Source organism: Stenella coeruleoalba, assembly GCF_951394435.1.
Source record: "Stenella coeruleoalba genome assembly, chromosome: 7".
Classification (NCBI taxonomy): domain Eukaryota; kingdom Metazoa; phylum Chordata; class Mammalia; order Artiodactyla; family Delphinidae; genus Stenella; species Stenella coeruleoalba.
The window spans coordinates 111420271-111437646 of NC_137153.1; the positions used below are offsets into that span (position 1 = coordinate 111420271).

At 46.1% G+C, this 17376-nt stretch overlaps 1 protein-coding gene across 6 annotated transcripts in view; it reads right to left on the reverse strand.

Annotated features, from left to right (window-relative positions):
• The window catches only part of DENND1A (DENN domain containing 1A), a 494445-nt gene that overhangs the window by 175931 nt on the left and 301138 nt on the right, over nucleotides 1-17376 (reverse strand). For all 6 annotated transcript variants that reach the window (XM_079927842.1, XM_079927841.1, XM_079927840.1 and 3 more), the window contains one exon: nucleotides 4346-4447. In XM_079927842.1, the coding sequence (XP_079783968.1) occupies nucleotides 4346-4447 (102 nt within the window). The remainder of the gene's footprint in view (nucleotides 1-4345; nucleotides 4448-17376) is intronic.

Sequence of the window (17376 nt, forward strand, 5' to 3'; positions counted from 1 at the left end):
TTTGCTGAGTAGCTCCCTCCTATCTGGTACTCTGACCCACAAATTTAAACCACCTCTCCCTCAAACTCAGATCTCTACCCCCTTGATTCAGCAAGATGGTGTGCTTTGCTGGGGAGTCCCCTCTGGCAACAGGGTCCAGAAAATGCCTCAAGGCAGAAAGCCAGGGGGATCACAGGCCTCTTCTCAATTGCTTCCTTTCTCTCAGGGATTATATTCCTGCACTGCTTGTTGTCCAATACGTGAAAACAGCTGTTTTCATATTTGCCCAGAGTTTTATTTGTAAATGGAGGGAGGAGAAATTCAGTTCCAATTATTCCATCATGGCTAGAAACAGAACAAAGGCCTCTTTTAATAAAATTTCCAGCATGGATGCCATGTTTTGCAACATTTCATCTACCAAAATAACCCAATCCACATGTCCCTTCCATCCTTCCATCTATCTATTCAGTGGCTGCTACATCCCTCGGAAACAAAGATGAATAAAACTTGATTCCTGCCCTCAAAGAACTCACAATTAAAAGAGAAAGCCAGAAATGTGTAATAAATTATACCGCTGGATGGTAAGTATAATTTTATAAGCAATATAAGGGTTTGAGAGGACAAAAAGAAAGGTACGGTCAAATCTACTTGGAGAGGTCAGGGAAGGTTTTTACAGACTTAGGTTTAGCCTAAGTTTTGAAAAATGAGTTTCATTTTTCATTAGTGATTGACAGATGGGGTAGGACATTTGGGACAAAAGAAACTGTATGCAAAGTATAAAGTCATGAAACAACATGTAAGCTTGGGAGAACTACTAATTCCAAACACCTATAACATAGGGTTTGAAGCAGGGACAGGAAAGAGCTAAAGTTATGGGAAAAAAATGGGAGGATCCTATCATAAAGGAGGGCCCTGCATGCCATGCTAACCATCATTTGCATCCGTAATTCATCATCATTGACTACCACCTACAGAGCTCAGAGGATAACTGCTTTATACATATTATATTCATTACATTTAATTCACACAACCATATATTATAAGGAAACTAAGGCTCAGAGAGCTTACATAATTTTGCCCAAGATCACATGATTAGTAAGTGAAGAAGCCAGAATTTAAACAAAGGTCTGATTCCAAAGCCAACAAAAGAAACTTGCCTCTAATCTGTAGGCACTGGGAAGTTATAGAAGGATGCTTTTGTCTTCAGAACTTGTTTTTTGTTTTTAAAATTATATTCACTGATGAAATGGTTTTCAGTAGGAAGAAATAAAGTTAAATTTATGTTTTGGAAAGGGCTCTCTAGTACATGAGGAAGAAGGGCTGGAGTCTGAAGAACCAGTTCAGAGGCTGAGGGAAACAGTACAGGAGAGAAATAAGAGCTTGGACTAGGTGGTGTTTAGGAGGGATGGAGACAAGGATTTGGGAAAGTTTAAGAAGCAGAATCTGTCAGATGCAGTAAACAAGTAGCTTTGGCAAAAGGGGAGATTGTGAGGTCAACTGTGGACATGCTGATACACTGAAAGGACCTGGTTCTGTACCACGAGCAGAGGATGCAAAGGTGTACCGGACAAGATTTCCCCTCTCAAGGACTTGACAGCTCATGTAGCCTCAATGAAGGCAAGCACCTTTCAACACTAGATGGGGTGGACATCATCAGCGCCCCGTGCTTCAGCCCCAACAGACACTGGCTCTGCTGCCACAGGCCCAGCATCCAGATCTGGGACTTGAAGGGCAAGGTCATTGTAGATGAACTGAAGCAACGAGTTATCAGTACCAGCAGCAAGGCACGGCTGCCCCAGTGTGACTCTCTGGCTTCGTCTGCTGTTGGCCAGACTCTGTTTGCTGGCTACACGGACAATCTGGAACGAGTGTGGCAGGCGACCATAGACACCCACTAGAGATACATGGCAGAGCTTTAAAAATAAAAGACTGGTTTTCTGAGTTAAAAAAAAAATCAAATCTATGAATTCCACTGAAACACAGTAAGTACTATATGGACCATATTCCCTCCTCACTACTATCTTGGAATCTTTGATGAGTCTAAAGCCCCATTCTGGAAACAACTGCTGTGGAACATTCTCACCCTCCACAAACCAGCTTGCAAATGGGAGGTCCTTTTCATGTGGGCTGAGAACTGTTAGGACATGGAGGGAACCAACTGTCCTCTAACTCTGGCTGTAATTATTGACAATGATTTTTATTAAGAACAAATGCAGCACCATTTATCAAACACTGACAAGTGAGCACGGTGTCAAGCACCTGATGAACACCCCCATCTCACTTACCTGCCACAACGATCTAATGACAGGCCTAGCAGTCCTCTTTTGAGGATGGGAAACTGAAGCTCAGAGAGGGAAAATAACTTGCTCAAGTTTCCTTGGTTCCCTGAGGCCACCTCACTGATCACCTGAAAGGCATCTTGGAATGCGCCATCTGCAGGAAGCCTTCAGTGCCCTCTCCCTGGGCTCCTCTGAGCCTGATTCCTATTTTCTTTGTGGCCCCTGTTACGCTATACCCTGAGATATATGTGATTCACAGGTCTGTTTCCCCCACTGGAATATGCTATTTGAAGGAAGGGACTAGATCTGCTTCATCTTTGCTATTTGATGCCCAGCCCTGGCTCAGAGCACTGCATATGGGATAGTCAGTCCACTCCATGGTTTCTGAGCCATCAGTCACTCATCTTGGGCTGCCTGGGGCCCCTGGCCATTCCTTGTACTTCAAATACCCCAGGCTCACTTGCCACATTTATTCAGCACTTACAAGGTCCATACCTAAGACACCCATGACTTAAAAGGAGAACTTTTCCACTGAAAGGGAACCGGAATAGAAAGCTCAAATTCCTTGGACCAAAAAGAACTCAAATTACAGCCCAGAGGCCCTGAGACACCAACCACGTACCCTGTCCTGACATGATCAACAGCAAACCTCATAGGGTCTGGCACTTGTATTTTTCCTACGCTGTCATCTCTCTCTGCCTCAGAGTGGGACCGTGTACACGGACTGGAGACAACGCGGGCTGGGTGTCATCCAGACTAGGCTCCGATCGCAGCTCTGCCCCCACCAGCCGTATGATCTGTGGCAAGACACGTGCTCCCTGAGGTTCTTTTCTCCCTCACCTACTCCATGGGGCTAGGATGCCAACTGAGTGAGACCCCGAATGCAGAAGGCACCTAGGGGGCGGCGGGGCTCGGGGGTCTGTGGAGTGACAGAGCTGGGTTCACTTCTTGGCTCCCCCTCTTTTTAGCTCTGTGAGGTAAAGTGAGGATAAGAGAAATACCTTCCTCAGAGTTGTGTGAAGAGTAAATGGGAAGTCAGTGATGAGTGTTTAACACACAGAAGTCAATGAATTGTAGCCACTGTTTAATTACGGCACAAAGGACACATTCTTACAGAACACAAAGGACCCCCCAAAATCTCACAGTGAGTTAAGAGCAGAGGAGTCTGAAACCCTGCTGCAAACCATTCACCAACAAGCGGCAATCTCCCCCAGACAGCTAACCCCCAAGTGCCACTGGGACTCCTGGCAGTGATGCAGCGGCAGTGGCCACCTGCCACCACGCAAGCCCAGCCGCGCATCAGCACACACGGCCAGGAACACCCACTCCTTCCAGTCTGTAAGCCAGTGTGACTTTACAGACTTTCTCACAAGCAGAGTTTTGGAGGCCAAACCACAAACATCAGAACTGTACTTCCCAGGGAGCCCCGACCCTCCTCATCCGTATGAACAATGGGGGAGGCTGGGTCTACTTCGAACAGCCACCCACAAGGCAGCTCTGGGTGGCAACATGAGACAGGTGTGTGGTCAGATGTCAGTGTGGCAAATGTGGCAGCCAGTTGCTTTTCGCTAAATAGGCCCACCTTCTGTCTAGACCTGAGGTAACTAAGAAAGATCTAGGGCGCGTGGAGCCACATGCAGAGCGCTGGCAGTAGACACCCCGCTGCGTGGGGACAGCTGCGTTTGACGATGGCACAGGAAAAATAACGTAGGTCTGAAGTGCTCCAAATTGCTCACACTGAAGCCCTTCCACCGCCTTCAGTGGGGTTACCCCGGGAGGCTGTCCTGCTCTCTGGACACGGCAATGGCAATGAGGATGGCAAGACCCCCAGGCTCCACAGAAGGAGGGGCCGTCTAGACCCTGGGGTCACTTCAGATGAGGGTTATGAGAGCAAAACAAGACTAAAAAAATGAACCACCTCCCAACTTCCTTCACTGAGACAAAGGTTCCAGAGGTAACAGAAACCAACCGCAGTTCTTAGGCTACAGGAAAACCACAGCTGTATCCATCCCTTCTCCTCCCCAAAGGCATGTTCACGTCCACTGCATGAGCTCCCGGGAGTCAGAACTCAAGGGCTCATTACCCACCACGTCATTCGGGAGGCTCTGGAGGTCATCAAAGGGGGTTTCCAGGGTGTTGGTGTCCACATTCAGAATCACGACATCATCCAGGGCCATGTTTCTGACTTTCTGCAAGTAAGAAAAAAATCCAGAAGAGAAAATCATTGAAGCCCCACGAAGACACAGGCATTTCTCTGGCTTTCTCTGGGAAAGGGGAGTAGGGAAGAAAAGTGACATTTGACAAAGGTATACTCCGTGGCAGGCTCAATGCCAGGCAGTTCACATGTGTGAGGCCATTTAACTGTGACAAAAACTCTGTGAGCTTGTATGGTCATCCCCAAGTCCCAGGAGTGGAAAGGGTTTCAGAGACTAAGTTAACATGCCCTAGGTCACACAGCTAGGGGGAGAGATCTTTACACCCCAACATGATTTATTTTCCTATATTTTCAAATTAAAAAAGAAGAAGAAGAAGAAGAAGCTGAAGTCTAAACCTCTGGTTCCAGGAACTCTGATATACAGCTAGGGTCTTATGACAGCCCCATTCAACCCATCCCCTCTCATTTACCAAAGACTACTTGCCCATCTCTGTCGGCTCTTGGCATTTTGGGGTATGGAATACGTTGTACAGCCTAGTGTTAACACATTAACATTTCTCTTTAACATTAAGTAGAAAGGTCACACTTTCAAACTGGTTCCATTTTCCATAGAAATCCAGCTAGTGAATCATGGCTCCGAGGCTCTGGCCATAACTCGTTATTCTACTGGTACAGTAGTAGGAAGGGTAAGGGAGACTTGTGCCTACTAGGTGCTCGTGTTTGGTGAGAGGATGAAGGTACAGTATGGAGAAAAGAAGAGCCCACCATCTGGGAGCAACTGTCCATCGTCTGTAGAAGTATAAGACTGTATGTAAGCTAGTTTTCAATCACACTGTTTACCCACCGCTAGAATCCATCTCTACTTCCCTCCTGCCTACCTACCACTTCCAATCTCATTCAATCCTCTTACCCCATCATATATCAAAGCTCATTTCTTTAGAGTCTAGAACCTTCATTTTGTCCTGATTAAGCAGAAAGACCCATTTGCTAATGCCCTGGAAATGGACAACAATTAAAGTGTAGTAGATGCCTACTAGTGCTTGCTCTATGTTTTACTTACTAATTCTCATTTAATTCTTATCAAATCCTGCAAAGTGCACACTATTACCTTCATGTTAGGTAACTTGAGGAAAATGAGGTTCAGAGAGGTGAGGTGAGTGGCAGAGGTAACGCAGCACCGGCCACCTCCACAGCTCATATTCTTGCACTGCACCTCAACCTCTTCGTCATCAGATACCCCCAGTGAAACTGACCTCTGCCATCCTTGTTGCTCTGAGCCCTAGCACCCCTTTGCCTGCCTGCCTCCCCCTGCTGGCCCCAGGAGCCCCCTCCCTCAGGGGCTCATCAGTTTGGTTCAGCACTGCATAATAACCAGCACCCAACAAAATGATTGGCACGGGCTTCCCTGGTGGCGCAGTGGTTGAGAGTCCGCCTGCCCATGCAGGGGACACGGGTTCGTGTCCCGGTCCGGGAAGATCCCACAGGCCGCGGAGCGGCTGGGCCCATGAGCCATGGCCGCTGAGCCTGCGCGTCCGGAGCCTGTGCTCCGCAACGGGAGAGGCCACAACAGTGAGAGGCCCGCGTACCACAAAAAAAAAAGAAAAAATGATTGGCACTTGGTAAGGGCTCATTAATATCGGTTGATGTTTGTTGTCTCAAATCCCAGCCTCTAGGACAGAATTTTCGTACCTAAGTAAACATTTTGAGATTCTTCCCAGCAGGAGGGTTGGAACCATGCTGGTCAGAAGCCTCCCAGGGTTGAAATAACACTCCCAGAGGGCAGGATCCTGGAACCCTTCGGCTCAACAAGACCAGGAGCCTCAAATTTCTTCTGCTGTTGACTTTTCCAGCGGCTAGTCAGTCCACAAACCTATCAATCAATTCATACATTTACTAAATGCTTCCTGTGGGCTGAGAGCCGCAGGGGAGGGACAGGTTTGCCTACTTAGAAGTTTATTCTTTCCTCCAAACCCCAAAACTGATATTAACTGACTGCTTTATTCACAGGGTAAAAAGCTATCAGCAAACAGCATTGATAACTAGTGTTTCACAAAGCACAATCCCATTTTACAGTTGACAACATTAAGCCTCATGGTGAATTGTCCAGGGCTCCTTAGCTGCCTCACTTTGCAGTCCGACAGGTTAAATACTTCGCAGTGCACGAGCAGGAAGTTACAAAACAGCCTCAACAAGAACCTTTTTCACTTACATCACACTTCAGAGCTCTCAAAGTACTTTCACACAGATTCTTTCATTTTCAACAGCAGCTGGAGGTGAGGGATCACCATTTCAGAGACGAAAAACTGAGGCTCAGAGAGGTGAAGTGGCTTGCCCAAGGTTATGTGGCTACTAACTGGCCTCTTCATCTGTAAAATCGAGAAGATAGCTGTGACTGCTCACCCCACCCCAGCCCTCTTCCCCGGGGCTGCTGTGCGAATCAGAGGCGGTGTGTGCACAGCACTGGGCACACAGTAGGCCTCACAGTCGCTATTATTATTGCTTTTATAATATACACGTCACCCACGGCCAGTCTGGAAACTGTAGCGGCAGTGGCCTAAGGGCAAAAATCCTCTGGCCCCTCTTGGTAACTGCTGGGCTCTCACTTCAAAGGCTGAGACTGGCGCTGGACACGGAATCGGAGAAGGGGCCACGGGGGCTCCGGAACTCAGCCGGTGACTCCAGGCCTTGAGGACTGAGCTGAGGGTCGCTGCACCTCACAATCGCCAGTTTTGCCTCATCTGACCTCCAAAGAGCTCCAGAGAGCCCCAAACAGATGGAGGCAAGGGGCCTGGCCATTGGAGAGAAGCCTCGGTCTGAAAGGCCCAGAGACAGGGCTGTTGATTCTGGACCAGAATTGGGTGTTGTTTCTGCGTTCCCAGTGGGGGCCCAGTGACACAGACCAGCCCTTGTGGGCTCTCCACGGCTGGGCTGGAATGGGCTTTTGATTTCTTCCCACTCCTGGTTGGAGGACTTGCTGCTTAAGCTGTGTGGAGTGTTTACTTTTTGAACAATGGCAGCAGGCTGAAGAAGAGGAAAAAACCTGGCTCTTTCTTCTGACTTAGCAGGCCAGGGTCCCCTTAGTAACCAAAATGCCCGTGCACCAGGCTCCAGGAGGAGCTGGGTCGGCACAGTTTCCTCTCATAGGACAATGCTGCCCTCCCGGTGGTAAGGCCTCTTCCAAAGGGGCTGGCGGGGACTCAAGGGCCTTCCTGAAGCTCATGTTCCCAAGGAAAGAATCGGAGGCCAGCTTGGCCGGATGGTGCCCTATCCCTGAAAGGCTCAAGGAAACAAGAGGAATGAAGAAAGGCAAAAAACAAAACAAAGCCCCTCAAACTGGGGGATGGAGTGGGCGGTGCTGATGGAGAAGGAAACTGGGCCATTACTGGGTGACCGCATTTAACCCTGACCATGCTATGAGGGAGGTATCACCAGCTCTGTGGTAAGGAGGAGGCTCAGAGAGGTCAAAGAAACTGGTCCAAATCACACAGCTAGGGAGTGGCAGAGTTGACTTCTGAACCCAGTCTGACTCTTCTGAAGATGTCCTCAAACCCGTTGCTCAGACTTCAGAACAAGTATCTACGTAGGGCATGCAGCTACACCAGCACCCTGAGGGCGTGCTTTCTCTCACGCAAAATGACACGTCTTTTGTATCATAAAAATTACATATGTAAAAAAAAATGGGAAAGACAAAAAAGTTCAAAGAAGAAAACTGTGGTTATCCTAATCCCTCTACCTGGAGATAATGTTTTGGTGTATTTCCTTCCACAACCCTCTGCCCCAATCCCTACTTTTTAAAACACAGCTGAAACAATTTGTAATGTTTCTTTCTGATTTTCTCATTTATTACAATATAAGCAATATTTCACTTTATTAAAAGCTTTGTAAAGATCATTGCTAATTGCTACAAAATGTTCCACTTCATAGAAACAAACCCAATTAAGCCCCTTTTGTTGGCTATTTCCAGTTTTTCAGAAATTATTATAAATCATGTTGTTGTGAAATCTGTAGGCATAAAGCCTTGTGCTTTAGCATGGTTTCCTAGAAGTGGAATTTCCTTTCCACTTCTTAAAGAAATGTCCCTCTCAAATCCGACTTTGAGAGAGATATCTTTACTTCCAATTATTTTAAAGTCATTTTATCCACAGCTTGTGTTTCCTACTCTAAGTGAAGAAAAATCAGCAAAGACACGAGCAGATGTCAAAATAGTCCTCCAAAAACCCTACCCAATTAAAACACTTACTAGTACCGCAGCACACCGAGACAGCTCTCCGGTAGCTCGTCCCACCAACACATTCCCTCTCTTTTTAGTTACAACATATGCCAAAGCTCCTGCCAGCTGCAAACCCTCCCCCCACCAGACTCTATAGGCTTTTTCTCAGAATGAAAAAAAAAAAAAATGATACTGACATGCACACCGGCTTTCCAAATGGCATTTCTTACACAGAGAAACACACAAAAATGGCATCTTCCCATAAATATTATTAATCAAAAATGTCTTTCCCTTTATACTTTGTCACGGACAGACTTAGTCTGACCTCTGCCTTTCGGGACAAGAAAGGGAAAAATCAGAATATGGGAGGTGGTCAGGGCGGCTGAATGGATACAGGCTCAATCTCATAAATTCTCCAGGTTTTCATCTGTAAAATGGGGATCACGATAGTACCCACCTCATAGAGTTGTCGTGAGGATTAGATAAGTGAATGTACGTAGAAGAGTTAGCAAGACTGCCAGGACATCCATAAGAGGCGTTCAACCAACAGCGGCTCTCTTGCCCGTCCGTCCCGTCTCCCTCAATGTTTCTCGGAACCTCAGTGGAGCCTGGCTAACCTTACCCCAAAGGGCCCGAGGGAGCAGAAAGTTTGCCTTTCCCCATGGTAGCCTATGGTTTACTCCCACAACCAGAAAAATACATCAATCTAGAGTCATTAATACAGGCATTTGACTCCTTCCCTGGTCTGTGGGTTTTTTGGGGCCACCAAGACAGATCTCTGTATTCTCAGCTCCTACCTCAAGATTTGGCCCACAGCAGGCAATTTATGAATGAATGCATGAACGAACGACAGGAAGTAGAGCCTAGAGAGGAAGCCCACAGGATCCGGAAGCCAGTCTGTCTGAGTTCTCACTTAGCTCCGCCACTCACCAGCTGTGTAAACTTGGGTATTTCACTTCATTTCTCTGTGCCTCAGTTTTCTCCTCTGTATACAGTGCTTACACCTCATGCGTGTGAAGAGGATTACATGGGTTAACATTTTTAAATCATGTAGACTAGTGATTGGCACATGAGAAGCTCAAGATAAAATAAAATTTAAACAAAAATGAATGGGGCTTCCCTGGTGGCGCAGTGGTTAAAAATCTGCCTGCCAATGCAGGGGACACGGGTTCAAGCCCTGGTCCGGGAAGATCCCACATGCTGCGGAGCACCTAAGCCCGTGCGCCACAGCTACTGAGCCTGCGCTCTAGAGCCCGCGAGTCACAACTACTGAAGCCCACTCGCCTAGAGCCCGTGCTCCGCAACAAGAGAAGCCACCACAATGAGAAGCCCGCGCACCGCAACGAAGAGTAGCTCCCACTCGCCGCAACTAGAGAAAGCCCGTGTGCAGCGACGAAGACCCAATGCAGCCATAAATAAAATAAATTTATTTTAAAAAACCCCAAAACACTGCAACAAAATATTTTTTTAAAAAAAAGGATGGGGCTTCCCTGGTGGCGCAGTGGTTGAGAGTCCACCTGCCGATGCAGGGGACATGGGTTTGTGCCCCAGTCTGGGAAGATCCCACATGCCGTGGAGTGGCTGGGCTCGTGAGCCATGGCCGCTGAGCCTGCGCGTCTGGAGCCTGTGCTCCGCAACGGGAGAGGCCACAACAGTGAGAGGCCCACATATCGCAAAAAAAAAAAAAAAAAAAAAAAAGAATGGTCTTTTGAGGGTGATGGAAATATTCTATATCATTATTGGTAATGGTTTCATGAATGTATAAAACTCAGAATTCATTGAATCGTACACTTTAAATGGATGGTTTGCTGTGTATAAATTACAGCACAATGAGTTGATAAACATATTAGCGTTATGTCCAGAACACAGAATAAAGTCATAACAGACAGCGAAAAATAACAACGCATGAATGATGGTGACCAAATGCCACACGACAAGGTAATTCTGCCCTGAACCATCACCAATGTAAATTCTGATTTGCAGCTGTGTTTGGCTCCCTGCTTCCTTCCTTTTTTGTCTAGCCTAAGGTTTTTTAAACTTTTTTTCTACTCATACCCTTCTAGGATAAATATAGAATCCAATGCCCATGATATACATCCCTATGTAAAAGTGGGGTCCACTTGAGGATCACTATGCCTTCGGTGTATCTTCTCGAGTCAAGAAGATTCTACTGAACCTTACTTTCTAAAGTTGGTTGTATGAAAACAATGGGTCCCCTCAACTCCTGTGCTAAAATATAAAGTATCAGCTGTACCTTTTCAAACCACACCAGTCCTCTGCACAGATGGGGCTCACCCTGCCTATCTAGGGAGGGGATTGGGCAGCTAGTGACAAAAGACAGGATTTAGAACCAGGTCATAAAATGAAGAGCAAGGACTCGTGCTGGTGATGCAATCCAGGGGATCCAAAGAATGGTCAGAAGCATGTGCTGTCTCCCTGGCTGAGGAAGCCGGGGGCTGGAGGTGAAGGAAAGAAGCTGGTGCTGGACCTTGAGGAGCAGAGGCCCAGATCCACCTCCGCTGCCTCAGCTGAGAACGGGGGTCCTTATCTTGTATGGGAGTTGTTGGGGGGGGGGTGTCAGTGAGGTGGCATGCATGGAATAAATGAGCCAGCACACGGTGAATCTCTTCTGTTGTCCTTTCATCAGGACCATCGTGAGGGCAGAGCTATGTCTTATTTGTCTCTGCATCCCTAGTGCCCAGCACAGTGCCTGACACAGGGCAAATGCTCATTAATTGGAGAATGAATTAAATATTGTGGCCTCTCACTCTACTGGGAGGCAGGCCTGGCACAGATGTCAATGTGAGCCCAAATGGACAATGTAAGCCCAATGTAAAAGTCTGCACAAGGAAGTGTGATGGGAGTAACAATAATAATGACAATGACAATAATCACATAAAATTATCATGATTAACGTGTGTAGAATTAATTCACAGTTGACATAGAAAGTAAGATAGGCATTACCATGGTAGCTTAAGACGTGGGTTCTGGAATGAGACAGCCAGATTCAAGCCTTGCCTCAGCTACAGAGTATCCTTCAGTTAGTTCTTCACTTTTGAGCCTCAGTTTTCTCATCTATAAAATGGGGATAATACTACCTACCGTCCAGCTGTGTTTGGAGGTTTAAGCAGGATAATACATGTAAAGAATTTAACACAGTACCTGATTGCAGTAAGTACAATGAATGGGAGGCTCTGAAAAGCGAGTTTCTATCCTTGCGATTTGAAAGTAGGATTAGAGTTCCAAGACTATACGAATTTGAACAACTGATTTTCAGACTAAAGGCAAAGGCTAATGACTCCACTATTATGATTCTGTGCCACTGAAAACTACCACCAACCTATTGTTTTTTCCTGGCTATGTCTCAGGGACATGAGCACATTCTCTGGAGCCAGACTGCCCGAGTCCGAATCCCAACTCCGCCAGTTACAATTGTGTTACCTTGGGCAAAGCCTTTAACCTCTTTGTGCCTCAGTTTCCGCATGTGTCTGATGAGATTAAAATAGTACTGACACCCAGGATAATGGTTACTCTTGGGTCAGAGGGAGAATGACTACAAGGAGGCACAAGAGGGGCTTCTGGGGGCTGGTAACGTTTTGTTTCTTATCTGGTGGTGGTTACATGGCATGCCTGCCTTGTAAAAACTCACCCTGTTCTATACTTTGGATGAGTGTACGCTTCCCATAAATCTCATACTTCAGTGAAATGTTTAGGAAAAGCAAATAATGTAGATTTCACTGGATTGTTATGGTGGTTAAATGAGTTAATATACGTATAGTACTTAGAATAGTGTCTGGCATATAATAAGCACTGGGTATTGACTATTATTATTATGAAAACAACATAGCAATAATTCTATGGATAAAAAGGATTCAATCTAGAATATATCTGTCAGAAAATTTGTTTGCAAAGGTAGACCCTTCCCGGACACCTATTGCTTCTCCAATCAGTCCTGTCCCCTTCTCCAGTTGAGGAGCAAAGCAGCAATATTATTGGGTACCTTCCGAGAGACATTTGCAGTCCTGAGTCAGCCTGCTTTGGGAGAGCAGCAGAACTGAGTAGGAGTCAGATTGGGCTTTGAGTTTTATCTTCTTTAATGCCTACTTACAGGACCCAGGGCAGGTTATTTAAACACAGTTGAACCTCAGTTTCTTCCTCTATAAAATGGGGGCTATGACCACGTGCTACATAGGGTTGTGACAGGATTAAGTAAAAAGAAAAAAAAATGGAAAAATTCATTTTATACCTATGTGGCCATGTTCCCATCTGCCCAGGGTACTGGTCTTGGCTACAGGCAGGACCGTGCTCAGTCAGGGAGACAGCACATGCTCCTGACCATTCTTGGGATCCCCTGGATTACATCACCAGCACAAATCCTTGCTCTTCATTTTATACAGGCAGGCCTTCTCCTTGCTGGAGTGACCCCTGAGGCCTGTAAGGAGTCTCCTCTCCTATGGCCACGCCAGCACCTAAGGCAGCACCTCTGACACCAGCATCTAGACCACCAAGCAAAGGGCACGGGTCTACAATGACTTCCTGCAAAGACACTTTGCTTCAAGAGGATGCATCATCCTCTTAAATCAGAGCATTACGAAGTCCACAGAGTGCTTTGCTTTGGCTCAGAGAAAGTGCAGTGTTTGTTTCTCTCTGAAAAAGGCACAGTAATATGGCTCCTGGCATTACAGTTTATGTCTCACTTAAGTATGACTTCTTGGCAGGTTTTTTTTTTTTTTTAAAGTTTTGAAAGGTAGGGAATATGGTTAAAACAAAACCAAAAATTACATCTTCATAGTTCGTCCATTTAAACTTTACCCTAAACGACTATTGCTGGCCTTCACACAGTCCCCTCTTAGGCTGCCTATACTCCTGGTTACGTGTGGACTGAGGCACAGCTAACTTCCCAGGGGCCTGCACGGCCCGGAACTGTGTTACACGCTCCGCATCCATCACGTGCCTGACGCCCACAGTAAGAAAATGAGAGCTGCTAGCTGATGTGCTCCTCCCGCGGCCCAGCCCTTACATGCCGTACCATTTAACGCAATCCTCACGACACCCTTGTGAAGAGACAAGGAAATGCAGGGGCAGAGAGGTGAAGTAACTTGTCCAAAGTCCTATGGCCTAGCAGCAGTGGAGCCATAGCAGTTGAACCCAGATGGACACCAAGAACTCTGTAGTATCCAATGCACCTTACTAACTGCTCTGACACGTTGTTTCCATCACAAACATACTGAGCAACTGTAATTTAATAGATGTTTGTCAGGGACACACCAAGTGGCTTGATGGTTGGTCCGGACTCCATTAAAATTCTCAAGGGAGAGGGTTTCCTATGGAATACTGTACCCATTGGATGGATGAGGACACTGAGGCTAAAGAGATTAAACAGATTGCCCATGTTCTCACATGCTTGTGAGAGAAAGGATTTGAATCTGGGTTCTCCATGCCAACGTTCTTTCTTTCCACTATACAGCCCACATCAAATGTACTCAAATGCATGCGCATGTATATGAGAACATAACAAAGAACAGCACGGGGAGCTGCTGGCCTCCTAGGAGGAAGGGAAAGAGAAATCAGAAGGAAAGTGGAAAGGACAAGAAGAGGAAAGGCAAATATGCAGGTAGTCTAAACTCTCTATTCCCTCCTGAAATCTCAGATACACACAGAGGGAAGAGTGACATTTTCCTTCCCCTCCTCTGGCCCCAAAGGTCACTGAGCTGCCAAGCAGTTGATAAACGTAGTGGCTTTTCTTTGGAGCCAGGAGTCACTGATTTGCTCCTTCCTGCTCTGCAAAATTAAAAATCTAAGCCTGACAGTTCAGAGGACCCCTGAAAACACTGCTGGAATTTCCCAGTGTGCTTTAAACAGAAACAGAAGCTTGGCAGGGGAGGGAAGTGGTGTAAGCACCTCACAGGTCAGGCCAAATCCACTCCTCACAAGGTAGTAAGCACTGACTCTCATTAACAAGTCCAGAGATTTTCAACCCAGGTCAGCAAAGGGGCTATTTCTTCAGTAGTGCTTTCCCTCCTTTCCTGACCATCCATCCATTGGACATTCATTCATTCACCCATTTAGCTAGCCATGTCAAACTGATGGATGACTAAAACATGATCTCTAAACTCAAGGGGCTCCCGGTCCACTTGTGTGTGTGGGAGTGTGGGTAGGGCAGGGTGGGGTAAATTATAATCAATAAGAAATTATAAATCAATAAATTATAATCAATAAGAAAAGGCATAGTCATATGGAGTGGAAAAGATCTCAATCTGGTGGAACATCTCCATTCACACAGAGCTTGCCCAGCTGCCTCCTCAGGATGGTCATGGCCCAGAGCTGCAGAGTCCCAAGGTTGGTGTCCTGGCTCACTCACTTACTAGCCAGGTAGCTTTAGGCAAGGCCCTTTGCCTCCTCTAGCATCAGTTTCCTTCTCTGTGAGACTGGGTCTTGATCCCCACCTTCAGGACTGTTGAGAAGATTAAAAGGAGTTACGGTAGGACACGTGCTTCCTAAAGGGCCAGCCACAGGGCAGAAGCTTAGTGCCAGCCAGCCTCCGTCTGAGATTTTGGTTCTGCCAGCTCTGCCAGCTCTGGGGCTCGCTCTACACGTCCACCCAACACAGCACCACCATCCACTCTGGCCTCCACTCTGGCCCCCAAAATGGAGGGGTGAGCCCATGTGCACGCCTGACACTGCTGGGGTTTTGCCCCAAATTGAAACACCCTTCCTACTGCTAGAGATTCAGTTTCCACATGTGTAAAAAGAGGACAAGGAAGGTGTCAACACCTTTCACCACTGCTGCAAAATGCAAACGAGAGATGAGGTGGCAGAGCACTTGGTAAGATGTGAAGATGGCCCAGACATGGATCACCATGATTATCTCCATCCTGCAAAAGCCTGCTCTTCTACGAAACCTTCCTGACTATTCCTGCTCCCACAGCAAGTGGCCTTCTTTGGTCCTAAGCAAGTACAGTGGGCAACACATACTTGGATCCTCAATTAAAACCTGATTAGTGATGTTTCTAATTGTTTCATGTGTACCTGTCACTTTTCCCTTAAAGTAACTGGTTTAACCATTCTATATTTACATACACTGCAGTAACACTCACCACTGTCATCTATAAAATATCGAGTTTGAAAACACTATATTTTTAAATACCTGATTTCATTTGATCCTCATGGAATAGGCGTTATTATTCTCATTTCACAGAAGAGAAAAATGAAGCTCTTGTTCCAGGTCCAGAGTAATAACAGAGCCAGGACCTGAGCTTTGGACTGCCACTCCCCAGAGCCTGGGCCCCTTCTCTCTGTGGAGCCCTGTCTACATTCCTGGTTTAGCAAATACTGAGGACAGTGACCAGATCACATATTTCTTTTGTAACCTCCATACACAGACTTATCATAGGCTAGATATATAATAACAAAAAGACCCCAAAGGCAGGGTCTTATTATTATTATTTGTACACACTAAAATATTTCACACAACAAAATAATTGGGTTTGAATCCTGGTCCTGCTAATTATTAGCTGTGTGACTTTGGACAAGTTACTTAACCTTTCTGTGCCCAAATTTCATCATCTGTAAAGCAAAGCCACCACTTCTATAGCACAGACTTGTTGTGAAAATTAAACGATGAGCGTAGTGCGTCCAGCAGTATTTCAAAAATAGTATCCATCCAATTTGAAATGACGAAACTTGAATTTAAGAGTTTCACTTGGGGTTTAAGGGGGTGTTGATTCCCTAGTCCCAAAATGGTTTGGAGTCACCCTCTCATAAAATAGGGCCTTCCTTCCTCCCCCACAACTGCCACTTGCCATCATTCATTCATCACAAGCACAGCAAACCTGGACTCCCATCTCCACCTGCCTTTTATTTGAAATGTCAACTTTTAAAGAGTGGAGAGGTTGGAAACCCAATTTAACAAGCATGCTGAAACATTGTTTATTGCCCCCATAAACATGGCTTAGTGAGAATTACGGACTTAATCAGAGTGAACTTATCTCCCAGTGAAAAGGAACACTTTAAATTTCAGAAATGGCACCTTCACTGTGAAAATCTCTTAACTTTTCAAACAAACTACAGGGGGTCTTAAACATATGGGCAGTAAAGGGGCAGCCGTTACTGTGATTTGTCTTGCCCGAGAGCCAAGGAGCCCTAAAGGTCCATAACAACTTTAAGATCTAGGAAAAATATTTGGAAAATCATATTCAGGAGACATGTCTCTCAAAACACCTGAAAGGTCTGCTGAGTGGGAAGTAATATCTGTATAGTTGCTTGGGGCTGCCTAAAAGAAAGGACCCTGTGGTCATTAGAACAGGGCCTGTTTAATAAGCAGCAGCACTGGGAAAGCTCACCTCTCATCCTGTTTGTACGATTAAGCATTTAGCAATAGGCAATATTTGGGGACCAGCTTTTCAGAAGAGAGGTGCTACATAAATCCCAAAGGCTGCTAAACAGGTTGTGTGATTTTTTTTTTCTTTTTAAAAAACATGAGGATGAGGTCCTAGGAACCCCAACTTCCTAATTTGAGGGAGGCTTCATTAAGGCTGCTCTGATCCTTCCAGGAAAGGTTTTCATAAAGATGCCCCATTTTGCAGAGAATGTATCAGCCTGGCTGCCAGAGGCAGGAAAGGCAACAGATATAAAATTTTATTATTTCAATGCCCCAGTAGCAGCCAGGAGGACTTAATGAAATCGCCAAGATTTACAATCTGAAATAGCTATTGCACAGACAGATATGGTTAAGGAAGCTGTGCCTTCTGACC